The sequence below is a fragment of the Mustela nivalis genome, assembly GCF_964662115.1.
Source record: "Mustela nivalis genome assembly, chromosome: 17".
NCBI classification, from domain to species: domain Eukaryota; kingdom Metazoa; phylum Chordata; class Mammalia; order Carnivora; family Mustelidae; genus Mustela; species Mustela nivalis.
Window position 1 is genome coordinate 46,179,432 of NC_139036.1, and position 25,699 is coordinate 46,205,130.

General features: G+C 47.8%; 1 protein-coding gene across 1 annotated transcript in view; it reads left to right on the forward strand.

The window, feature by feature from the left end:
- The window catches only part of ITGB3 (integrin subunit beta 3), a 50,205-nt gene that overhangs the window by 19,796 nt on the left and 4,710 nt on the right, over nucleotides 1-25,699 (forward strand). Inside the window, exons 3-14 of the mRNA XM_082707683.1 lie at nucleotides 3,197-3,392; nucleotides 4,267-4,519; nucleotides 5,820-5,982; nucleotides 6,607-6,768; nucleotides 8,606-8,701; nucleotides 9,190-9,279; nucleotides 10,224-10,358; nucleotides 11,565-11,994; nucleotides 16,390-16,612; nucleotides 17,512-17,612; nucleotides 19,739-19,858; nucleotides 25,498-25,664. Of these exons, the coding sequence (XP_082563809.1) occupies nucleotides 3,197-3,392; nucleotides 4,267-4,519; nucleotides 5,820-5,982; nucleotides 6,607-6,768; nucleotides 8,606-8,701; nucleotides 9,190-9,279; nucleotides 10,224-10,358; nucleotides 11,565-11,994; nucleotides 16,390-16,612; nucleotides 17,512-17,612; nucleotides 19,739-19,858; nucleotides 25,498-25,664 (2,136 nt within the window). The remainder of the gene's footprint in view (nucleotides 1-3,196; nucleotides 3,393-4,266; nucleotides 4,520-5,819; nucleotides 5,983-6,606; nucleotides 6,769-8,605; nucleotides 8,702-9,189; nucleotides 9,280-10,223; nucleotides 10,359-11,564; nucleotides 11,995-16,389; nucleotides 16,613-17,511; nucleotides 17,613-19,738; nucleotides 19,859-25,497; nucleotides 25,665-25,699) is intronic.

Sequence of the window (25,699 nt, forward strand, 5' to 3'; positions counted from 1 at the left end):
ATCGGTGATATCCCCACTAGACTCTTTTGAGCTGAGAAGATTAACCCTTAGGCACTGTTTCCCACGGCTGACGCCGGCTGACGCTGTTTATCCACATCCCACTCATGAAGCTAAGTGGGAAAGAAGGAAACTGCTGGCTTCCAGAAACTTCTTTCCCCAGGGCAAGGAGAGTCCTCATACTGTTTGTCTTAGTCTATTCGGGCTGCTATAACAAAAATACCATAAACTGGGTGGTTTCAGGACAAATGTTCATTTTCCACAGTTCTAGAGGCTGAGCAGTCCAGGATCAAGGAAGCAGCAAATTTTGTATCATAGTGGCTGTCTTTTTGCTATGACGTGGCAGAAGGGACTGAGGAGCTCTCTGGGATTCTGGGATCTCTTTTCTTTCTTTCTTTCTTCTTTTAGATTTTATTTATTTATTTGACAGAGAGACACATCACAAGTAGGCAGAGAGGCAGGCAGAGAAAGGGTGAAAGCAGAGAGCCCGATGCAGGGCTCGATCCCAGGACCTGAGATCATGACCCAAGCTGAAGGCAGAGGCTTAATCCACTGAGCCACCCAGGAGCCCCGGGATCTCTTTTCTAAGGGCACCAATCTCATCATGAGGGCTCCACCTCAAGACCTAATCACCTCCCAATGTCCTATCTCCTACTCTCTGGGGGGTTGGGGTTTAACAGTCTATAGCACTGTTGGTCTTCCTGTTCCCACCCACCTGGGGAAGACTTTCAGCCCATTAGACAAGGGCTGAGCGCGAGAGGGAGAGCGACTTTGAGTATCAGGAGGGTTTTAAGGCTAAGAGTCCTGAGTTTATGAGCATAGGTGGTTCCTTGTGACCAAATCCCACCCCTGGAAATATGGCTACCAGGCACCTGCAGGGGCTAAGGCGGCAGAACATGACCTGTCCTTCCCACACCTTCCACAGCCCTATCTTGCCTTCTCTTCCCTATCTGGGCATTCTCAGGTGTGGTCTTTCTGGGACCATCGCTTGCATACTTCTGCTTCTCTGCCTCGATTCTCACTCTATGCAGCATGTAATACAAACTATCATTTTGCGAAGATCATTTCAGTCCCACAATCCAGTTAACCCCTCCCTTCTGCCATTCTTAGCGCTGGAACTTTGGGCAAGTTACTTAACTTCTCCAAGCCTTAGATTTCTTTCTTGTAAGATGGGCTTGCTCATTTGTGAAGCCTCCAAGCCTCAAGTTCTTCTGCTTGTAAAATAGGAATAATCGTAGTTCCAGCGTGAGAAAACCATTAGTGGGAGGTTTGCCGGATCCCCCCTAAAGTGCTTTCCACAGAGGCTGACATGCAGTGAGTTCTCAGTAAATGTTAACACCAGTTTGGGGGCATCTGCTTGGCTCAGCTCATGATCCTGGGGTCCTGGGATCAAATCCTTCATCGGGCTCCTTGCTCAGCAGGGAGCTGCTTCTCCCTCTGCCGCTGCTCCCCCTGCTTGTGCTGTCTCTCAGTCATATTCTCATTCTTTGATACATAATATCTTAAAAAAAAAAAACCCACCAGTTTTCCTGGGATATGGGTATGGGTTTTTTGACTGACTTCTGTAAACGGTTGTGAAAGAGAGTGAGTAGGGATGGAGGTGACGATTGAGAGCCTGAAGGCCCAAATATTGTGAAACAGGCCCAGGGAAGAGTTTTCCAGCTTTCTGGCCAGTCCCTCAACCTGGCAAGGAAGGAGCTTTCACGGACTAGCGGCCACACAGAGCTGACTCAAGGTGCTGGACATCAGAATGGGGAGGGGCTGAAAACGTCATGTCGCCTAACCCCCTTACCCAACAGGTGAGAGAGCTTTCATAGGACTGAAGTAACAAGTCTGAAGGCACAAGGCTAGCTAGTGGTAGACCCAGGGTGGAGCCTGTTTCCAGATTTCTTCCAGTGCAGTGTGGCCCCCCTCCACTCCCCCGACTCAGTACTCAGGTGTGGACACACACAGAGCTCCAGAGAGCCGTGGAATATACACCAGTGTGTCCAGAAGTGTGCTCCACTTGCCCTGTGTCTACAGCGAGAGAGGAAGCTTAAAGCGGAGTGATGGGCTAGGCTCTGGTCAGTGTGTGGCATCATGGGATTTGCCCAAGCTTGTAGGGTTTATTCATAACTAACTTATCCAGAAGCTATTTCTAGAGTGTCTCCTAACAACAGCTTTTATTTATTGAGCACTTATCCTGCAGCAGGCACTATACTATGGGCTTTATGTACGTTGTCTTGGGGTGCCTGGGTGGCACTGCCCGCTGAGTGGCCGACTCTTGATTTTGGCTCAGGTCATGATCTCAGGGTCCTGGGATGGAGCCCTGAGCTGCCCTCGGCGGGGAATCTGCGGGAGGCTCTTTCCCTCTGCCCCTCCCCCCATGCACTCTCTCTCAAATAATAAATTGATAGATCTTTATATGCATTGTCTTATTTAGTCCTTTGAGTGGGGGCTTTTACTGTCTTCCTGTTAGAACTGAGGAAGTGAGGCATGGAGAGCTTCGGTGACGTGCCCCGGGAACCGGCTAGCAAGAGGCAGTGCTGAGATGTAGTCTCTGCCAGTCTTCTCCTGTGCTCTTAGCCCCATCGCTGCTGCCACTGTTGTTGTTTTCCCCTCCCACCTTCGTGGTGTCTCCTGGGGTGGGGGCTGGGAAAAGAGAAGGGACAGCCCCTACCTTTGGGGAATCTCACACCCCAGCCAGTGTCTTAACATAGTGGCTTCCAATATTTGACCCTGACCTAGGGCAAGAAATGCATTTATATCATTGTGTATTATACCCAACTGCCAATATAGAAACATTTATGAAATAATATTTACTTTTACTACTTATATGTGTTGATACTTTCTATTCTATTCAATTGCATTTTATTGAATAAATCGGTGGCTGAGATCCTCTACACTGATTTTGGGGACCCACATGTGGGTTGCCTTTCAGTTTGAAAACTGCTGGTCTAATAGGTAGCTTGCAATACTGGCCCTCTTCCTAGCTACCAATCCACAAACAGGTATTCACCCAACCTTTCTGGTGCCTCAATTTCTCCGTTCTGTACAATGGGCTATCTTAGGATGGATCACCCGGGTTCATTTTTGCCGGTTTAGCTCCAGAAGGCTGGGTAAGCTCTAGGCTATTGGGAGTTGGCCAAGCCTGCAGGAAGGAGGAAGAGAGACACATAGCTTGGACGACAGGGCTTCACGTTGGGCTCCTGTCTTACAGGCCCTGCCTCTGGGCACTCCCCGCTGTAACCTGAAGGAGAATCTGCTGAAAGATAACTGTGCCCAGGAGTCCATCGAGTTCCCCATCAGTGAGGTCCACATCCTGGAGGCCAGGCCGCTCAGTGACAAGGGCTCTGGAGACAGCTCCCAGATTACTCAAGTCAGCCCTCAGAGGATTTCTCTCCGGCTACGGCCAGGTAGGGAAGGGGCTCTTTTCACGGAGAGACCTTGGGTAGATGGGCACAAGGTGGAGGCCTGAACTTTGGGGACGTAGCTTGCAATGGAAATGGTATGGGAAGAGAAGGATGGGTGTTGGGTGTGGTGTGGGCCAGAGAATGTAGAAAAATGGAAGATGTTGGAACCCCAAATCAGAAGATCTGAGTTTGAATTTTAACTATCCCATAGATTAGCCATTTGACCTTGGTCAAGCTACTTAATCCTTCTAACATAGTAGGAACTCAATAAAATGTTTATTTCTTCTTTCCCCCAATGACTGTTTTTTCCTAATTGATAGCGTTATGTTGAGGACTGAATGAGATAGAAGATGAGAAAGTAATATGATGTTGTAAACCCCCTTTCCGGTGGGATTGGGGCAGAGGCACCAGGGCAGAGAATATAGGGACAGGAGACTGTCAGGGGAGGAAGGATTAGGCTATGAGACAAGCATTTTAAAGCATTGATTTAGACTTCTATTGTTTCAAGAAGATTTAACCAAGTCCCTTCTTTCTGCAAGGCCTCTGTTGGGAGCTCCGGGATTCAGAGAAGGCTGGGACAGAGTTCCTGCCTTTAACAGCATCTGAAGTGTAATCACTATACCCGGAGGGTTAGACAGATGGGCATTTAGAAAGGGTAGAGAATTGTAGAACAGAAAAATAAAAGAGAGAGAGATTAAAAAAATCAGAGGATCAAGTGATTGGAAGAGGAGCAGAATTACAAAGGGTGAGAAGAAGGGTCAAGGGCTTTCAAGTTTGATTTGATCAAGAAGCTACTTAATCTCAGCTATATCCAAACCCACTTATGAAGTCTTAGAGGGGGAAAAAGGAGAAAAACTAACATCCCCTTGGCTTCCAGATGATTCAAAGAATTTCTCCATCCAAGTCCGGCAAGTGGAGGATTACCCTGTGGACATCTACTACTTGATGGACCTGTCTTTCTCCATGAAGGATGATCTGTCAAGCATCCAGAACCTAGGCACCAAGCTGGCCTCCCAGATGCACAAGCTCACCAGTAACTTGCGGATTGGCTTCGGGGCTTTCGTGGACAAACCTGTGTCACCATACATGTTCATCTCTCCACCAGAGGCTCTCAAAAACCCCTGCTATGAGTAAGTTCCTCCTGTAGAAGCTGGGCCAGCATCGCTCTGCTTTGTCCCAGGCTGGTCCAAGTCCTGCTTCCTGTTTCTAGCTCTAGGATCACTTTGTTGCTGCCATCTGGCCAAATCATATCTCCTTCCTACCTTGGGCTTCCTGTCCGGCAAGTGAGCTGGCCTGTGGGTCTGTAGTGCTGTGTCAGTAGAATCCAAGACTGTTTGGAGTGTTAGAAACTACCAAAACCTCTGTGACCCTTGGCACCCCCAGGATTACCAGATGGGCATTTAGAAAGGGTATAGAATTTCCAGAAAGAGAACTAGTCACGTTCTTGTCTTGGTCACAAAGAAGTAGGAGATAAGAGAGAATGGGAGGGAAGTGAGATAAAAAGTAGAAATTTATGGAAAAGTAAATAGAGGAATTATGAGTTCAGAAGGATTGAGTCCCTTGTCCTCCTCATTATCAAGAGTGTGAGTCTTACAGAATTAAAATGAGAGGAATTATGTCCTGGCGGGGGTGGGGGGGAATAAAAAAGAGTAGAAATGTTATTTATTGACCCTTCTAATAGATTCAAAAATTGTTAAGTGTGCCTCTGTTGACACTTTGGCTTATGAGTGAATGAATGGCTTATTATTTAATTGGTGGGGACTATAAAAATCCACAGAGTATAATAACTTAAAATGATGGCTATTGAGCCTGACAATATACAAATTTACTTTTTAGTTTATCCTTTTAACCCATCTGGGTTGTAAATTTCCCCAGTAAAGCTGTCAGCCATCAATTACACAAGCCACTGGGCTGGGGACAGAAAGGCTCCTGTCTGGCACAGATCTATCAATTTTGTTGATGGTTCACGAACATTAAGTTCTTGATGAACTTACCGTTGTGTTAATATTATTTTAGAGAAGTGTTAAGCCCAAGGTGACATCAACAACTAGAGCCTCACTCTGGTATAAGGGCTTTACATAAATTAGCTCCTTTAAGCCTCACACAGCTCTTAGGAGATAGGATTAATCATGTCATCATTTTTATAGAGAAGCTTGTCTACAGTCCCATGACTAGGCACTGGGACTTGAACCCAGATAGTCTGGTTCCACAACTCACTGTCTTACCTTCTAGGCTAGCTGGAGGGAAAGCCAATGTGATGGCTCAGGTGAAAGGAGGGGCTTGGGGTCTGAACTGTCTGGTTAATTGCGGTTGTATAGGATTGGCCTAGGCAGTGTGCTTGCCATGTTTGCCTCCCCCTCTGTCCCTCTCACTCCCCATGTGACCTTTTCCATCAGGATATCTGCTTAAATTATCCTCCTTCCTCCCCAGTGTGAAGGCCACCTGTTTGCCTATGTTTGGCTACAAACATGTGTTGACACTGACTGACCAGGTCACCCGCTTCAATGAGGAGGTGAAGAAGCAGAATGTGTCACGGAACCGAGATGCCCCAGAGGGTGGCTTTGATGCCATCATGCAGGCTACAGTCTGTGACGTGAGTTTGGAGGGCACAGAGCACCTGGTGTGGTTGACACAGATTAAAATGGCGGAAGGAAGTGGTTCAACTGTGGGGATATGGATGTGAAAGAAGAGGAACCAAGCTGAGTTTTGTACAGCATGAGCAAGAAGTTTCTCCTGATAGGCAACCTTTGTTTGTATCAACCCCCGGCCAGAGCTGACATGTTTTTGAACCTCAGTGATGCCGGATGTTTTCTGGGGAGAGCATCATCCTGCCTTCTCTAGGAGTGTATCAGAGTCAAGGCTGGGTGGACTTAACCTGAGCAAAGTGGGCAGATGTTCACATGGGAGTTTGTTAGCCGCTCCCAGCTCTGCTGGTGCAGGTGGGTTTCTAGTCAGGCCATGTGATTATCATTGGAAAAGTTATATTTGGAGTTGAAGTAGGCATCTTTCAGCTGCTTGAACTAATCAGCTGAGTCTCCTTTCCTAAGAGAACAGAAATCCTCAAACTGGAAAAGCTCCATCTTGTGTTCCAGGGGGACTTGTGTTCTAGATGACTTACTCAGCCCTTCAAGAGTGGAAGTCCTTGGGTGTTTGACATCTACCAATGACATGGCTAAAGTTGCTTTCTCTCTTTTGCTTTTTTTTTTTTTTTAAACAGGAGAAGATTGGCTGGAGGAATGATGCATCCCACTTGCTGGTGTTTACCACTGATGCCAAGACCCATATAGCGTTGGATGGAAGGCTGGCAGGCATTGTCCAGCCCAACGATGGGGAGTGTCACATTGGCAGTGACAACCACTACACTGCCTCCACTACCATGGTGAGATTCTTGGTACCACCTGTGGTTCCAATTCACTGTGGTCAGGTCTGCCCTAACCCAGGCAGAGCCTTTGTGTGACTATGAAAATGGCAGCCCTTCCCCGGGGCAGGGTGTGGGCCTTGTTTCAGGCTATCCTCCCACTGCCTCCCACAGCAACTGGACATCTTCATCCAGGGGACAGATGGCACAGCCATTGTAAGTGGTCCTGGCTGGGGTCACTGCTGCCACCATCTCCACTGCCTCCAGCACCACCAGCAGCATCATGGCATCCAGAATGGACCCGAAGGCAGGCCTTCCTATCTTCTGTGTACAGATCATCCTTTTCTTGGAATACTATGCTCACTTGGGGTTGTTAGCAGAAGACTGAGGAAAAAGAGACGCAGATCATCAAAAGAATGGAGATCTTTTCCCGTGGGGAAAGGTTGAGGGGGTCCGAGTCACTTAGCTTGAAACAAAGAAGTTTAGCTGATACCTGAGAAGGCTTCTGAAAGGTTATTTTCTATGGCCTTAGAGGGTCAAATAAGAGGGAGGGAGTTTAATTGCCCTAAACCGTCAAGAAATGTAAGACCTTCAGAGTACTGATACCCTGTGTATCTGGGGGTAGGTGTGAATTCTTCATCTCTTAAAAACAATATAGCAGCTCCTTGTCTACGTGGCTTCATGATACACCTGTTTAAAGGGAGGGGTCTGAGCTGGATGATCCTGCAAAGCCTAGGGAATCCCGGAGACATGTTCATGATTCACCAGCATCCCGTTGTGACTTGAGTTCCTTGGTGTCAGCCATGTCCAAGCCGGGCACTGCCAGGCATTGGATGAGTCAGTAGTAAGCATTGACACCTACTCTAGGCATGGCAGCTTCCCAGGGGCTGACGGAGATAAAGGGACAATGGAAGGTCCCCCACTTTGTGGTTTAGTTGAGGAGATGTGCTACCAAGAATACAAGACGCGTGATTAGTGCTAAAGGAGTAGCACCATCTATAAGGGCTTTAGAGATTCAGAGGAGGAAAGCTCATCGTGACCTGGGATGGCCAAGGAAGGCCTCCCAGAGAAGGTGGGACCTGAGCTGGGTCCTAAGGAAAGAGAAGAACTACCAAAAAGAAGACCACTCCATGGGGGAACAAAGAGTGGGCTGCCTCAGGGGTAAGTACAAGAGGGACAGACGTGAATGCTGATTGGCAAGGAAGGCTGAGACCACCATGAGGAAGCACACACACCAGGCCGAGGCACTTGAAGTGGCTACAGAATGAGGAAACTTCACAATGAAGCCTGACACATGTACGATGGAGAGCGAGGGGTAGGAAGACTCCAAGTTCCGCTTTGCTGCTCCCTCCTTACTTCCTGCCCCTCACCCACCCCTCTCCTCTGGTCCCCAGCATCACCTTGCGATGCCATGCTTTGGATCTTGGCTTTGTTTTGTAGTTGTATGTACCTGTCGTCCTCAACAGACCAGAAGCTCCCTGGCGGCAGAGACTATAATATATCTGTCATTCAATAAACGTTTGTTAAATGAGTTGATGGAAAACAAAATGAGGCCTGACAATACCTGGCTCATGGAACCTGCTTCTTGGTGTGAACACCCTGAAGTCTAGCGGCAAGAAAGAGATGCTTGGTTTTGACACCACCAGCCTCTGCCTCTTCATCTGTCCCTGGGGTTCACAGCTGGGTTTGTGTTGCTCCTTTCTCCCTTGGCTCACAATGATCTTGGGGTGGAAATGTTTAAGCACCAGCACTGTGTGGGCCACGGCCCAAATCAGCCAAGGTCTAAGGTGTAGTATCCAGGGATGTAGGTGAATAGAGGTGAATTATTAACCGACCTCCATGTCCTCCCTTCTTCCAGGATTATCCGTCTCTGGGGCTGATGACCGAGAAGCTATCCCAGAAAAACATCAATTTGATCTTTGCAGTAACTGCCAATGTAGTCAATCTCTACCAGGTGACTATGCCCCCAGGGCTGCCCAGAGCGTGGCTTGTGATGATGGGTAGAGCTGTGTTGGGGACCCAGCATGCCCTACCATGAGCCCTTGTCCCCAGCCTGGAAAGACCCTCCTCCAGCTTATTCCCAGGAGCTAGTGATTCCTTCTTATTGCTTCTCTCCCCCAACTTTGAACCTAGCAGAACGGGTGTGCTGGTGTTTGCAGAACCAGAGGGGAGTCATTTAGTGGGTGTGAGGGGTATGAGAAGTTCCTTGTTTTTATTTTCTTATTTATTAAAATTAATTAATTAATTAATTAATTAAATTTTATATATTTTATTTTATTTTATTCAGGGCTGAAAAACTGCTAGATTTATTACTGGCAGTAACAAGTAAAATAACCCTTTGTTCCCTCAATCTTCATTTCAAGACCCTCAGTCTGATTTGGGGAGGCCTTTGGAAACCACCCTCTTCATTCACTCAGCCTTGCACATCCTTTGTCTTCCTAGAACTACAGCGAGCTCATCCCAGGGACCACAGTGGGGATTCTGTCTACCGACTCCAGCAATGTCCTTCAGCTCATTGTTGATGCTTATGGCGTAAGTGTCTTGCGTATGGAATAGGCCTGCTAGGAGTCTACCTCGCTTGGCATGACCCAGGAGGGTTCAGATTTGGGAGTCCTGGATGCTAGCCCACCATGCAGCCTTCCTGGCCTTCCTCTTATCTATCTATCTTTCTTTCTTTCTTTTTTTTTTTTTTTTAAAAAGATTTTATTTATTTATTTGACAGAGAGAGAGATCACAAGTAGGCAGAGAGGCAGGCAGAGAGAGGAAGGGAAGCAGGCTCTCTGCTGAGCAGAGAGCCCAACACGGGGCTCGATCCCAGAACCCTGGGATCATGACCTGAGCCAAAGGCAGAGGCTTTAACCCATTGAGCCACCCAGGAGCCCCATTGGTCTTATTTTTCTAGAGGCTCACGGCTGGCCGGCCCTGGGAGGAATGCAGCCTCCTGAGAGAGAAATGGCTCCTTAAGAAATGCCAAGAAGTGTTAGGGGTGACGCGTGAAGAGCTTAGAGGAAGTGAATGGGAAGGAGAGGGTGAGGCGGGTGGTGAGGCAGGAGCAGAGTCCTGAAATCGGAGGAAGGACGGGGTGAGGGACGGGGCTCCAACAGCAAGGAGGAGAGGAAGCTGAGCCCTGGGGAAGGTGAGGTTGGTTTAAAAATTTGGTAAAAATGGCCACTCTCCAAGGGGACCAGTACTGGCACTCCCTTTTAGCACATCCTTGAGGCTTGCAGGAGGGTGGAACTGATTTAGATTTTACCGAGAGTCACCCAGGTACCAGTGCAGAGAGAGAGAAACAGGTCTTGGGCAGGAAATGTAGTAAGAAACACGCTCCTAGGGATGCTCTCCTCTGGCAGCTTCCAAGCGGGCCTCAGCATCTGGTACTGCCAGGGTGAGTCCGGGGCCCCCAACAGAATTTGTTTGGGATGGAATTCGTTCCTCTCGGCTCATCTCCTTACCTTCTTTTGCTCCTTCCTGCTTAGAAAATCCGCTCTAAAGTAGAGTTGGAAGTGCGTGACCTCCCTGAGGAGTTGTCTCTGTCCTTCAACGCCACCTGTCTCAACAACGAGGTCATCCCAGGCCTCAAGTCTTGTGTCGGACTCAAGATTGGAGACACGGTGAGGTGGGCTGAGCTGGGCAAGGCCTGTACCCCCCGAGCATCTGTGGGCACCCCTCCCCTTCCTTCCTGGCACCTTCTTCCTGAAGGTCATGAGAGGTTAGATATTGTGGAATGGCCAGCCTTTTCCTTTGAGGCTCCTCTTGTCTAAACTTCTCTGTTAGGTAACCTTCGCCATCAGGATTTTTAAAAAATGTGCATTTACATGATCTCTGTTTGCATATGCATAGTTGTTTGCAAATGAAAATATTTCTTGCATTCAGCCCCAACCAGTCTCCAACCTCCCCGAAGGTAATGTCTTTCTTCCCTCTACAATGTGAGATGGCAGAGTCATCTATTAAGTATTGACTGTGCACTAACTTCATGCCAGGCATCATTCTAGCTGCTGGAGATTCAACAGCAAACAGAACCTGCAAAAAAGACCAAACACCTGCTCTCATAGGCTTACAGAATGCAAATGTTCTTTCTGCTCTTCCAGTCCCTCTGTGGCCTCTGGGGCTTTCTTTCCTAAGTGGTTGGTTCTCTTCTGCTTCTGCCTAAAGGGGAGGGGCTGGTGAAGAGGGAGGGAAGCGGAAAGGGGGGGTAGCTGTTATATCTAGACCATTTATATCTACAGCATGTATATACCCATCTCTATCCACCTGTCCGTATGTCTGCCTATCTATATTCTAGAACAGGTGCACATACCCTATGCATGAAATATTGGCCAGAAAGGTATATGACAGAACAAGTGATGAAATGTTCTATGGAAATTAAACCTGTGGTTGGTCACTGTGTGGTATTGTGTGGTGCAAAATATGCTTTGTGTGTCTTGCTACAAAGACATATGACATTGTGTACTCAGTTCAGCTGGCTTAGTTGGCCAGAGCAGAAGGTTTATAAGATCACACGTTCTGTTCTGCACGAGCTGGCTTATTTCATATGTGGAATTAAAAAACCCCAGCATAGCCCATGCCTATAAATTACGTCTGTGCACCCAGCCAGATATAACTGGACCACTGTCCCCAGGCTCTCCTTTTTGCTTTGCAGACCTGGGTCGTGGGGAGGCTGAAGAACTCCAAGTTGCTGGGGGCTAGCGCCCACCCCCCTCCAAGTTTGGTATTCCTGGGGTAGGGCAGGACAGCACAGAACCCAGCTTCTTTCCCTCTGGGACTGGAGTGTTAACAGGGTCCCCCCGAGTCTGACTGCGGTCCTACTCTCCTCCCAGGTGAGCTTCAGCATTGAGGCCAAGGTGCGTGGCTGTCCCCAGGAGAAGGAGAAGTCCTTCACCATCAAGCCTGTGGGCTTCAAAGACAGCCTCACGGTCCAGGTCACCTTTGACTGTGACTGTGCATGCCAGGCCCACGCCGAGCCTTCCAGCCCCCGCTGCAACAATGGCAACGGGACCTTTGAGTGCGGGGTGTGCCTCTGCGGGCCCGGCTGGCTGGGGTCCCAGTGCGAGTGCTCGGAAGAGGACTACCGGCCCTCCCAGCAGGACGAGTGCAGCCCCCAGGAGGGCCAGCCCGCCTGCAGCCAGCGCGGCGAATGCCTGTGTGGCCAGTGCGTCTGCCACAGCAGTGACTTCGGCAAGATCACGGGCAAGTACTGCGAGTGCGATGACTTCTCCTGCGTCCGCTACAAGGGGGAGATGTGCTCAGGTGAGTAGAACTACCCGCGTTCCCGTCCCCATGCACACTCGCTCGTCTGTGGCCTCTGGAGACTTTAGACCCAAGGCCTGGCAGGCAGAGCCGAGCGGATGGTGTGCATGGTGTCCCACTCCCACGGCGGAAAACAGAAGTAGGTTCTCTTGAATCCCTCTCAGCCCCCCAAGTCCTTGCTCCTGGGGTGCACACAGAGGCAGAAGTGAGCTTGGGCTCCGAGGGACTTCCCTCCTAGAATGGCACGGGGCAGGGTGGAGAAGCTCGAAGGTGAAGACAGTTTTCTTCTTTTCTTTCATCTGCCCTTCTGCTAATACTGTAAGTCACTGGTTCCTCCTAATCATTTCAAGTTAGGGACCAACCCCTTTTTTAGGTTAAAAAAAAAAATCACTGACTGACGGTAATTAGATTTTTAGTAGCTACAGGTTTGGAAAATATATATCAGAATATCTAGTAAATTTAGGAATATTTCTTTTATGTGAATTTGTCTTTTCATTATAAGATTTGGAAAATAGTTAAAAAAAAAAAAAGGCAAGGCAATGGAGCCCATTTAAGGAGCCCATACACTTGGAACAGTGGCAGGAAAATTGTAAGCTCTGTTGGTCTGTTGGCACTATTTTGTTATCACTCTTGGCACTTTGTCCCAGATTTGTGCTGTCAAATATAGTAGCCACATGTGGCTACTACATATATAGTAGCCACATGTGGCTACTACATATATAGTAGCCACATGTGGCTATTTAAATTTAAATTTAAATTCACTAAGTGGAATTATAATGTAAGCAAAAGTTAAATAAATTTAAATTAAGAGAAGAAATGAAAATGTTGGGTCCTCTTTTGCTCAGGAACCATGTGCGGCTAGTGGCTGGCATGCTGGACAGGACATAAATGGGCAAAAGCACCTGCCATTGAGAGGTCCAGCCTGCTGATGGAGAATTATGATGCTGAGTTCTCTTCCCTGAAGGATTCTGAGGTTTTGTCCTTCTCATGACAAAAATTCAGTAAAATTTGGAGCCCCATTGGAAATCTCAAGCTGTTTTTTCCTTGCCCCAAAGACCACTCCAAGGATGCTTTCCCAGCTAGAAGAAATCCAGCTAATATGATTAAGTCTTTATCTGCAGACATGCTGACTCTTAGCAGCAGACAAGCAGACAGGCAGCTCTGAGTAGCGATAGATTTTTGCTGGGCTCTGATGGCTGAGGCTTGATCCCTCTTGTGACAGAAAGATGGGAGACATTTGCAAACTGGTTGGGATTGGTTTTTGGGTATATGGTGTGGCCAATCCACAGAGACTGTAATTGGCTTCTATGGTGATCTAAGCTATGACTCAGATCGGCTTCCTTTGCATTGGGGCTTAATGAGCTGAGCTCATCCACTCAAATGTTCACTCTAACATCAGTCTTTTAAAAAGTTTGATCAGAAAGGTAAATCTGTGTCATTCTAAAGCATGCCCATGTAACAGAAAAATGGCTTATTATTTTTTTTTAAAGATTTTATTTATTTATTTGACAGACAGAGATCACAAGTAGGCAGAGAGGCAGGCAGAGAGAGGGGAAGGGAAGCAGGCTCCCTGCTGAGCAGAGAGCCTGATGCGGGACTCGATCCCAGGACCCTGAGATCATGACCTGAGCTGAAGGCAGTGGCTTAATCCACTGAGCCACCCAGGCGCCCCTGGCTTATTTTTTTTAGTCTGCAACATTATTTCCTTTGCTCACACCAAGAGATTGGAGAAATGAATCAAGGAGATTAGGGGAGAGAGAGATAGATCAGGTATACACAGACACACACACACCAACAGCAGTTTGAATTGGGGATGAGGCAGGAATTTCGGCTCATTTAAATGTTTAATAGTACTTCCATTGTATTCAGAGTGCCAAGGGGAATGGGCAAGTTTGATGTGGGAGACTACAGACCGCCCCTTGGGGGGTACCAGGGACAGAAGGAGGTCTATACCTCCTCCGTGCCACCTCTTCATGGATTCTGGTCTGTTGTGACACCACGTGGGAGGGATCCCGTCCAGAGTGCATTTCCATCGGCTGCTGGCCACCCTGAAGCCATAAAACAAAGCTGCCCGGGTCAGCAGCCTGCTTTCTGCCTCCTACCGGTGCAAGAACAACTTGTCCCGGGTGTGCTCCAGCCTAGTTCATGGGGAAATCCCAGTCAGCTACTGTAGTCTCCAAAATGACTCCCTCCCTGGCTTTCAGCCAGAGTGTTGTGTGCCCACTGGTTTTGGGTCTAGACCCCGTAGTGCCACTGTTACACTCTCCAGTGACAGATACTCAGGGACACACACTTACTGAACACCTGTTCTGTGCCAGGCACCGAGTCCAAATGTGTGAACAGGGGTCGTGCATGATTCCTGACCTCTCAGCTTGTACACTGGTTCACCATTGTCTCTGCCCAGAGCTGATGGCCTGTGGTCTGTCTGTTCTTTGCTGTGGGGATGGCGTGCCGCGACTTAGCTTTTTCCCCAGTCTCTGACCTCCCCTCTCCCCACTTCCCACCGGGCTATGACCTTTATGGTTACATGTTATGAACACCCTGCCTCAGACAATAGGGAGTGCATCCTTGTCCTCAAGGGACCCTCCACCTGCCACGTCCATGAGCATAGATTGATGGGACGCCCCCGAGCCGGGCTCTGTGCTGTAGTGTTGTGGGATCGAGAGGCATGGATAAGACAGTTTTGCCCTGAATTAACTTACCTACGGACAACTCACAGCATGAGGCAGAACCTGCCAGAAGTGAGGTGTCCTGGGGGAATAGTTAGTTATAGGAGTCCACTGCAGAGAGACTCACTGTAGGCAGTGGAAGCCTGGGTGGCTTCATGGAGGAAGGAGAATGTCAAACAAAGTGCTGGCTCATAAAGCAGGGGAGTGGAGCTAGGCATCTGCCCAGAAGGTCCAGCTGTTTAGGGAAAGTGGGTGTGTTCCCCAGGACCTGAAATGCCTGCGCCTCCCTGTCCCCTCCCCTGCTGCTTTCTTTCCTATTTCCCTCCTCTTTCTAATACTTTCTCTTCACTCCTCACCCACCTCTTCTGACTTCTCTGTGAACCCAGGCTCAGCCACCCTTTGGCTGGCGGGGTGCCCGTCCTGTGACATTACCACACTGTGGCTTCCTTCTAAGGGCTGACCCTGCCAGAGCTTGGGATCGGCCTGCTGGCTCTAGCCTGCAGCTTGATGCCCAGCCTCATGCCCCTCTGGCCTGGCAGTCCGTCTCTCAAAGATCACTTTGTTTGGCCGCACAAAGGAAACACTATGGAGTTTCTGAGGCAGCCGAGGCCTCTGAGTGCTGCCAGTCCCCTGTAGTGTCGGCCTTTCCCTGTCCAGGAGCTGTCACTGAAAGCTGGGTGTAGTGGACAGTGTGGGGGCCCCCCGCTTGCCTGGCTGTCACTGGGGGGGCAGAAGGCACGAGCGAGCAGGCTGTTTGAGCCTGCCTAGGCACCTCCCTCTCCTCTACCGCCTTGGGGCTCTTTTGCTCCTATCAGTGGCATGGTTTTCAGACCAAGGGAGGTTACTTCCCCCTTGCTCCCTGCCTTTCCTCTAATTAACAATCAGATTTTTATTATTCATCCCCTTCTTCCTGATTCAGAATCCTTGAGAATGAGTCATCTTTTCTTCCGAGTTTGGGCGCCAAGTTTTCAAGCCTTGTTAAGTGATTACGGGGGTGTAGCTCTGAGAGGTAACATCTGCATTTAGCCAACCTAACCCCCACCCCATGCCCCTCGCTCCCATTCCCCACTCCTGCAGCACTGTGAGCGCATCTTTTCCACACTACGATAACACAGCACAAGGCACACGCTGGTGAACGTTACGTCTGTTTCCCAGGAATTTAACTGGGACATAAGCTCTAGGGGTCATAGGGACCTTGCCTGTCCTGTTCACTGTCAAACCTCCAGTGCCCAGCCGGAGCTCAAGAAATATTTGTTGAGTAAATAAAACATTAACTGCCTGCCTCCTCTGTTTTAGATGTCATGCTAATCTCTCCTGATGGACAAATTGATATGTCCTGTCCTATCGTGGAGCTCACAGTCTAGAAAGAAAAACGGATAGGCAAGCAAATGGGCTCATCATAAGGGTTAAAATAAAGGTCCATGTAAGTGCCAGGAGAGCACAGGGCAGGCAGTTGATTTGGCCTGGGGAGGATCAAAGGAAAACCTAGAAGGCCCTGAGTCCTCCTCAACACCCATCACGGGCACGTATGTGATGAGCAGCTAATGGATTACTGAGCACTAATGATCTGCTCTATGTTGGCTAGCTGAACATAAAAATGAAAATAAAAATAAAAATGAAAAAATAAAAAGGAAGGTGGTGAAATCGTAGCAGGAGGAGGGGGGATGGTGGGGATCCTCACCTACTGTCCCCCTGCCACCCCCCCCCCCACATTGTGTGCTTCCAGGCCACGGCCAGTGCAGCTGTGGGGACTGCCTGTGTGACTCGGACTGGACCGGCTACTACTGCAACTGCACCACGCGCACAGACACCTGCATGTCCAGCAACGGGCTGCTGTGCAGCGGCCGGGGCAAGTGTGAGTGCGGCAGCTGCGTGTGCATCCAGCCGGGCTCCTACGGGGACACCTGCGAGAAGTGCCCCACCTGCCCTGACGCCTGCACCTTTAAGAAGTGAGTGGGCCCGGAAGTGAGTTGGAGAGAGCTGGGGGCTGGAAGGAGCAGGAGGGTCCCCCAGGCTAGAATCCACCCCCACCAGCCAACTCCAGGGTCTGTCTCTTACTCACTAAACCTTTAGAAGAGGAATCTGCTGCAGCTAAGAGGCTTGCTTTCCTCTTTCCACCGGAAAGTTTGGGCAATGTTGGAGGGACAGCCAACTGGGCAGGGGTCAAAGAAATACCCTCAGGGACTCCAGGCAGAGAAACCTGCTCTCTGGGGTGGCATCCTGAAACCCTGAGTTGGGAGGAAGTCTAAACCAGGGAGTTTCCAGGGAATGTCCCAGCGCTGATGTTCTGACGCTGTGGGAGATGTGGGACTGCAGTTATGAAGGACAAAGATGGGAGAAGGTCACGGGTACGCACATCACTCATCTGGAGGTCAGGGGGTGCTCCTGCCATTTCTCTTGCCGGTTTAAGCAGGCCTGGACTCGTGGGTATGCAACCTGTGCATCTGTACCCTGTGCTTAGAAGGGCCCCACACTTGGTTTACTGTTTTGCTGGCCCTGTGTTGTAAGTCTTAGTCATTTTTGAACAAGGGACCTAATATTTCCCTGTGCGCTGGGCTCCCAGATTACATGAGCTATTCTGTTTTTAAGGCTCCCCAAACTGGATAGGCTTCACTTCCTATCGTACTCTCAGATGGACCATGAAGGAGTTTAATGAGGGTGCTGGGGCCCTCTGCCTGCCAGGCCTCCCACCCCGAACTCCAGACTTGATCCTCTGGGCCCCCGGGATTGTAGTCCAGGTCTTTGTTTTCTGAGGTGGAGCAGCTTTCTAGTGTATGGAGGTCTGAGTCAGACTGAAACCTTACAGTTTGTTCCTCCCTTGTCTTAATCTCTGTGTCCTCTCTTTTAGGGAGTGTGTGGAGTGTAAGAAGTTTGACCGAGGAGCCCTCCATGAGGACAACACCTGCAGCTGGTACTGTCGTGATGAGATCGAGTCTGTGAAGGAGCTTAGTAAGTTCAGCATGTCTCAGAGTTGTACACACACACACACACATGCACACACATGCCCGCGCACACACACACACAGCTTCTAAAATTGTGAGTGAATCCCCAATTCTGTCCAACTCTCATCAGTAACACGGGAGAGTAACTCCTGCCTCAAAGGCATGTTGTGTGGGTCTGATGCATGCTAGGCACTCCCTAAAAACTGTCTTCCCTGAGTTCTCCTCCACTCTCCTAGTTGGTTCCACAGTCCCTCCCCGATCTGCTTTCCAGCACCCACAGACTCAGTAAGATCCTACAAGTAACCTTGAAAGTATGCCTGATTTCAGGCAGCCCTAACTGCTTTGCATCTCATTTTACAGATGAAGAAACTGAGGCCAGAGTGACAGGCATCATTTTAGGAAGCTTATAAGCATTTATAGAGTTTACTTAACTAAGAGTGTTAAACAGTAGCCAACCATACCACTTTGCTGTTTTGGAGAGAAAACCTTCACCTTTATGGATTTTAGCTAAACTCACTATGCTAGAGCCCTTCCTGGAATAAGGCAGATAAAAAATTCAGTGGGGAGCAAAACTTTTGCTTGCAGTTATTCTGGTTTTTACTTTACCTTGACTTAAAAGGCGATCATCTTTGCTGCTGTCAGCACGTCTGATATGATTATCTGGATCAGGGAGATGGTAATCTCTTGAGATAGCCATCTCTCACGAAGGCAGGAAACATGTTTTTTAGTGAGAGCCCCAGTAAGATACAACCAGTCACTCAACTTCTGGCTGGGGGTGTTATAGAAAAGGGTCAGATCTCTGGACCCTATGGCTAATATCAGAGGTGGGGCTGGGAGTGAGGGTAGTAATTTGGGGATTGAGTTTGAAGAGTCGGCTTTTCCTCTGGAGGAGATTGGATGTATGTTATGATTAACTTGGGAGTTGGGGAGACTGCTGAGAGAGATGTGAAGGCTTTTTATTACCTAGACCAGATGGATATCACAGGGTAGCTGATAAGTATTTCTCTTGCCCCTTCCCTCCGTGCCATGATAATCATAACAATGAAGGCTTGTTTATGTGGAATTGTATAACTTAGAAAAGTTATGAAAGTGTCCTTCCGTACCCATCATCTTATCCTTTTCTCTACAACCCAGTAAAGAACAACTGTAGGACTGTTGCTATCCTCATTTGGCAGATGAGGAAATGGAATCTCAGGAAAGTTACATAACCTGCCTGAACAAGTTAAGCTTAGAACTAAATCTGGAAATCCTCATCCTTTCCATTGTACTCTTACACCACTGGTTTTTGGAAGGCTTGTTGAGTTCCAGGCTGTAGGATGTGCTCTGAGACTCAAGTTCTAGTTCTGCTCCACCATACATTTATGGTGTGACCTTGGGACATTTGCTTAACCTCATCATGTGTCAGTTTTACCTGTCTGGCTTCATCACTGGAGGATATAGTGGAGCTGATGGAGGGATACCTATAGTTTCCCTGTCAGAATAAGAGGGTTCAGAATCAGAAGGGATGAAACCTACAAATTGTGAAGGGAATCAGAGAAGAGGGGATGGCTCTGGAGAGGAACACTAGATCAGAAGTAGAAGTGGAAGAAATATAAGGGCTGAGTCAATTAATTGTTAAGAATCATTGGGCAAGCAGAGAAGGGAAAGGGAGGGACAGGAACACCCACTGTGTGTTCAGTACTATTCACTTTATGCCACTGGGTTCTCTACCAGCCTTGGCAAGGTGGGGTATCATTTTCCTTTTATAGATGAGGGAAGAGAGAGCCAAGGAGTTCAAGTAATTTCCCCAATATTATACAGCTAGCAGGTGGGAGAGCAAGGCTTTGAATCAGACCACGGAATATGTTATGTCATGTCTGTTCCAGAATAATAAATAAGAACCAAAAAGAGGTCATGAGGGACAAAATACAGAAGTGAGGAACAAAAATACAGAAGTGAGGAACAAAATATAGAAGTGAGGGTCATCTAGAGGTAACTGCCAGGCCATCTAAAATCTAGACATCTTGCCTAATGTAAGGCATAGAGTTTCCTATTGCATACTTTCTCAGAAATCCCATAACTGCAGCTTGGGGATGGCCCCGTCTTCCACAAATTGAGTCATTTTTCATTCTCCCATCTTTTTCTCTTTCTCAGAGGATACTGGCAAGGATGCAGTGAATTGTACATACAAGAATGAGGATGACTGTGTCGTCAGATTCCAGTACTATGAAGACTCAAGTGGAAAATCCATTCTCTATGTGGTAGAAGAGCCAGGTGAGTGAACCCTCAGGGCCATGGTAGGCAATAATTTCTACCCATCACTCTTCTTACACAGAACAACCAGGGTTAAGACTGACCTTACAAGTGGTAAGTTAGGGCCTGTCGTTGGGATATGGGTGATATTTAAATACATATATTAGTGAGAAAGCAACTTTGCTAATTGAGGAGATAGAAAAGTAAAAATGTGGGTAAGGACAGGAAGAAGGTAGGGGGTGCCTGGGTAGCTCAGTTGGCTAAATGTTGGACTTAATTTTGGCTCAGGTCATGACCTTAGGGTCATGGGATTGAGCCCGCACCGGGTTCTATGCTCAGCGGGGAGTCTGTTTGAGATTCTCTCTCTCCCTCATCCTCTGCCCTTCCACCCACTCGTGCTCTCTCTCTCTCTCTAAAATAAATAAATAAAACCTTTTGGAAAAAAGAGATAGATATGGACCCCATGAAGGGACAAAATATATCATGGCAGTTTTTGAGGTGACAATGTTAAGAAGTAAGGAATTTATTTTTTTTCTTTATTTACTTGACACAGAGAGAGATCACAAGTAGGCAGAGAGACAGGCAGAGAGAGGGGGAAGCAGGGCTCCCTGCTGAGCAGAGAGCCTGATGAGGGGCTCCATCCCAGAACCCTGAGATCATGACCTGAGCTGAAGGCAGAGGCTTAACCCACTGAGCCACCCAGTGCCCCAGAAGTATGGAATTTAAAGGACTGTTCAGCACCTGCTTTACTAAAAGCTCGGTGGCTGCCCAGGGCAAGCAGCTTGGTGCTTCAAGGGAAGGCCTGATATTTAAAGTATTGACCCTGAGACATGGTGCTGTGTTTGAGGCAACAACCCAAGGTGTCCTGAACACTGAAAAGCTTGTGCTTCCTCTCAAGGCCCTCTGGAAGCAGGAGGAACTCATCTGTCATACGCACAGACCAACCACAGGCTTGTCCCCATCCAGTCACAGTAGATTTGTTGCTTCCCCTCACCTCCTCTGTCTCCTTCCTTTCGCTTAACAGACTAAGCTGTGAATCATTAGAAAATATTTTTGAGTACTTATTATATATCAGCCAGTGGACTTGGGGCTGCGCATATCACAATAAGAAGATGTGGCACTCACAGGCTGGGGAAGAGGGACACGTAAATCGATACAGACCCTGTTGAGGGACAAGGGCTATGGTATGGCAGAGGGTAGACAGGAACGTATGGGAGTGAAGGAACAATGTCTGAAGGCAGAGACTAAATCAGTCAGTTGCTTGACATTCTTAACAGCTGGTGCAATTTCTTCAGATCTTCCTTCAGACCAGGGTGCAGCAAACTCTTTCTGCAAAGGGCCAGATGTTAAATATCTCAGGCTTTGTGGACCATGGGGTCTCTGCCATGACTACTCTGCCATTGTAACAGCAAAGCAGCATATATTTAATGCACAAGCCCAAGCATATTTACAAAAACAGATGGCAAGCCACATTTTGCTCCCAGACCATAGTTTGCTGGTCCCTGCTTTAGAAAAGTGGGTCTCAAACTTTTGTATGTTCCCCCTTGTTAAAAAAAAAAAAACAAAAACAAAAACAAAAAAAACCCGAGTCCTGAGCCCTGTCCTACTTCCATGAGCCTCTGTGTTCCTGATTAGTGTTCCCAGCAATTGTGATATACCCCAGTATTTGAGTGCCTCTGTTTTGGACACGTCACTTCTCCTAATGAGCCTTTAGACCTCCTGCAGCACCTGTGTTGCTGCTTCGGTTGGGTGTTCCTCTTCCATTCTCAGAGCAACTGTGCTTCCCTTAGAAGGGCCTTCATCACAGCATTAAATTGCTTTCTTTCATCCCCCATCTCCCTCTGTAGATCACAAGCTACATGAGCACAGGGACTGTCTGTCTCATCTATTGTTATATCCATACTAGGCTCAGTCATCTACAGAAACTGCAGATGATAGCAAGTATCAAGTATCAAGATGATATCAAGTATCGAGATAGTTGATAAGTGTGTGTGTGTGTGTGTGTGTTTTTAAGATTTTATTTATTTATTTGACAGAGAGAAATCACAAGTAGACGGAGAGGCAGGCAGAGAGGGAGAGAGGGAAGCAGGCTTCCTGCTGAGCAGAGAGCCCAGTGTGGGACTCAATCCCAGGACCCTGAGATCATGACCTGAGCCAAAGGCAGCGGCTTAACCCACTGAGCCACCCAGGCGCCCCGATAAGTGGTTTTTGAATAAATTCATAGGACTGAATATGCCCAGGAGACAGGCAGGCTTATATCCATCTTGATACCTGCTAGGAGGATTTTGGCGTCTTGGAGAAGCAAGGGGCTGAAAGTGGAAAGAAGCTCTGCTACATCTGTATAAGCCAGCGTGTTGCTGGTCCCATGGGTAGAGGAAAGCATGGTGCCCCCAACTTGTGATACTGTTCACCAGCCTTTCCCAGGGCTCTCACTTTTAGAAGGGAGAAGGAAGGTAAAGAAAGGGTCTGGCCTTCGTTTTGTTTACTGACTCAAGGGAAAGCTGACATGGGAAGGGGAAAGGGAAGAGTATGGGTGTATATCTGGGGGAGTGGATGTGGGTTATTTGGCCATGCCCCCCCACACACTTTCCCATCCACTTGTGTTAACACTTTTCATGGATTTTTCTATACCCACCCTATCTGCACCTTTTTCCTTCCTCATTTCAGAAGGGTGGTGTGTTCTTGCTTTGGGGTTTAACATTACTTTCCTACAACAGTCTTTGCTGATGCTTCTGCTGTATCACTTACCAAAATTTTTTGGCTTGGTGTTTTTTTTTTTTTTTTTTTTTTTAGATTTTATTTTTTTTATTTGACAGACAGAGATCACAAGTAGACTGAGAGGCAGGAGGAAGCAGGCTCCCTGCTGAGCAGAGAGCCCGATGTGGGGCTCGATCCCAGGACCCTGAGATCATGACCTGAGCTGAAGGCAGAGGCTTTAACCTACTGAGCCACCCAGGCGCCCCTGGCTTGGTGTTCTTAGACCAGAACCCATTACCTGGAGTTGTGGGGAACAAAGATGGTGATAACCTGAGCTGGTACAAATAACCCCTGAGGGGGTAACTTTTCTGATGGAGACCCCTTCAGAAATGGGATCCCAGACCTACATTTCCTATCTTGTTGCCCCTGAATTCCAAGTTATGCCTCTCCTCTCCCCTCCCTGCTCTGATGTTTTTCAGGGGCTCTGTCTTCAAGCAGAATGTAGCACTTGAGGTCCTGGAGTACAGAAGGAGATTATTCTCATTCTCTTCCCTAACTCATGCCCTTGGAGATGCTCTCCCTGAAGAGCTGGGCCACTTCAGGGCAGTAGAGACAGCACTGCCAAAGGGCTTGGCATTGGCTGGGTGGGGTTCAGCCTGCATGGAGTGGGATCCCCTGAGCTGAGTCCTCATCACTCCCAGATAGGGTTTCCTGGCAAATACAGTATATCCCATGCAATATGTAGTGCATACTCAGGCTGAGAAGCTATTCATTGTTTATCTGAAATTCACATTTAACTGGACTTCCTATACTTCTGTGAAATCTGTTAGTCTTGCCCTGTCTTTCTTGACCTCAGGTCCCCACATGGTTCCTCATCGCTGTGGCTAAGGGAGCTGTCTAGAGATCCTTCGATCTTGGCTTCTGTGGCTAGGAAACTTACCATCCACTCCTTTCAGGATAAATGCTTAACAGATGTTTTTCCCTGAAGATCTCTCTCCCTCTCTCTCTTTTTAAAAAAGATTTTATTTATTTATTTGATGGACAGAGATCACAAGTAGGCAGAGAGGCAGGCCCGGGGTGGGGGGAGGGTTGGCTCAGCTCCCCGCTGAGCAAGAGCCTGATGCAGGGCTCAATTCCAGGGCTCTGAGATCATGACCTGAGCTGAAGGCAGAGGCTTAACCCACTGAGCCACCCAGGCGCCCCTCCCTGAAGGTCTCTTCACATTCTACCTGTCCTGCCCGTACTGATATGCAGAATTGAAGAGATATTACTTGGAGCTTTGAGGGTCAGCCCTGTCTTCCAGAGAATTCACAATTGTTTTTCCCAGAAGAACTGGGACCCTTCATTCCTGGGAATTCAGACACAGGGACCTCAGAGCCACTCTCCAGATGTTCCTTTAATTATAGACAGGTTATAATTTGGTGGCTTGGGAAATAGCCAGCTTGGGTTTGTGTTGGTGGTTGTTTTTGGGTCGTGTGTGGTGAGCACAGTGTATATGTTTAGAGAAGAAGGTGGGAGACAGTGTGGAAAGTGGGTGTGACATCCTCTCCAGACCCATCAATACGCATATATCCAAACACCTAATTACATAACACCTGAGAAGTCACTGGAGTGAGGTCACCCATCAGACACCTGTGGTTTATGGGAAACAGAGCTCTGTGGGGCATATTCAACTTGACCCTCAGAAGGGTGACGCACCTCTGTCCTTGTTGGTTGTTGACTGGGTTTGAACAGGAAGTCAGCTCTCAATAGGGTTAGGATTTTAGATGATGAAATAATTTGGGAAGGAGCCCAAAATATTCTCTTGGTTGGCAGGCTTCCTGGTCTTTAAGTGTTCTAACAAGGTCATTAGGTTCCCAGCCCTCAGGGATGTATGTATCTGAATCAGGGTAACACAGATGTCTACAGGAGCTAGGTAAATAACTTAGTGAAAACAATCAGATATAACAAGAAGGCCAGTAATAATGGTAGCTGGTATTTATTGAGCATGAGTCTGTGCCAGGAAGTCTTCTGAGTTCTTGAAATATATTTAACTTAATTATTCTTCATAAGTTTTAGAGTTCAGTGCTATTACTTTCTCCATTTTAAACATGGAGAAATAGGAAACAGACACCCAGAAAGGTTAAATAATTTATCAAAGGTCACATAGCAAAGTAAGTGGTAAGCCAGGATTCGAACCCAGGCAGTCTAGCTCCAGAGTGCAAGGTAGCATGGCCTCAATGACAAGTTACATGTTGCTTCTCTTTAGTGGAAAAAAGAGGGTGGTGAGAATTCTGGCAAACTATAAAATGTGTCCCATCTACAGGGGACAGCTTCTCCTCACATCTCACCAGGGATACCCTGTGGGTTCAGAGTTTTCAGACCTTTTTATTAGTGATTTTACTTATTTTTATGACAGAGAGACATAGCAAGAGAGGGAACACAAGCACAAGGAGAAGGAGTGGGAGAAACAGGCTTCCAGCTAAGCAGGGAGCCAGATACAGGCTCGATCCCAGGACCCTGGGATCACGACCTGAGCCGAAGGCAGACATCTAACAACTGAGCTACTCAGGGGCCCTGAGTTTTTTTTTTTTTTTTTAAAGAGAAGAAGAATTTGAAATTTCAGGGGAAGAATCTCCCCAATTCAATGTTGCCAATAAAAATCAAAAAATTTTTTATTAAGTTTTTATTTTAATGCCTGTGTATTGAACATAAAATCAGATTTTTAATAAACACTTAGGTCAAATTCTGCCATGGGTGATCTGCTTATGACCTCTAATTTAAACCACTCGGGACAGATTATTGCTGTCTTAAAGGTCAGCACCTCTTCCTTTAAAAAAATTAGTTGATGTGTTTTGTAAGTCTTGTTTCCTTTAGAGAACTTTCTAGTAATTTCTTACTTGGTCAAGAAGATCTATTCCTAGCCAGTTCAAGTGATTCCTGCTATATTCATAACCTCTTTACTCTGTGCTCTCTCCTGACAGAGTGTCCCAAGGGTCCTGACATCCTGGTCGTCCTGCTTTCAGTGATGGGGGCCATTTTGCTCATCGGCCTTGCTACTCTGCTCATATGGAAGCTTCTCATCACCATCCATGACCGGAAGGAGTTTGCTAAATTTGAGGAAGAGCGAGCCAGAGCAAAATGGGACACAGTAAGAGCCTGGGCTGGGCGTGTTCTCAAGTCATG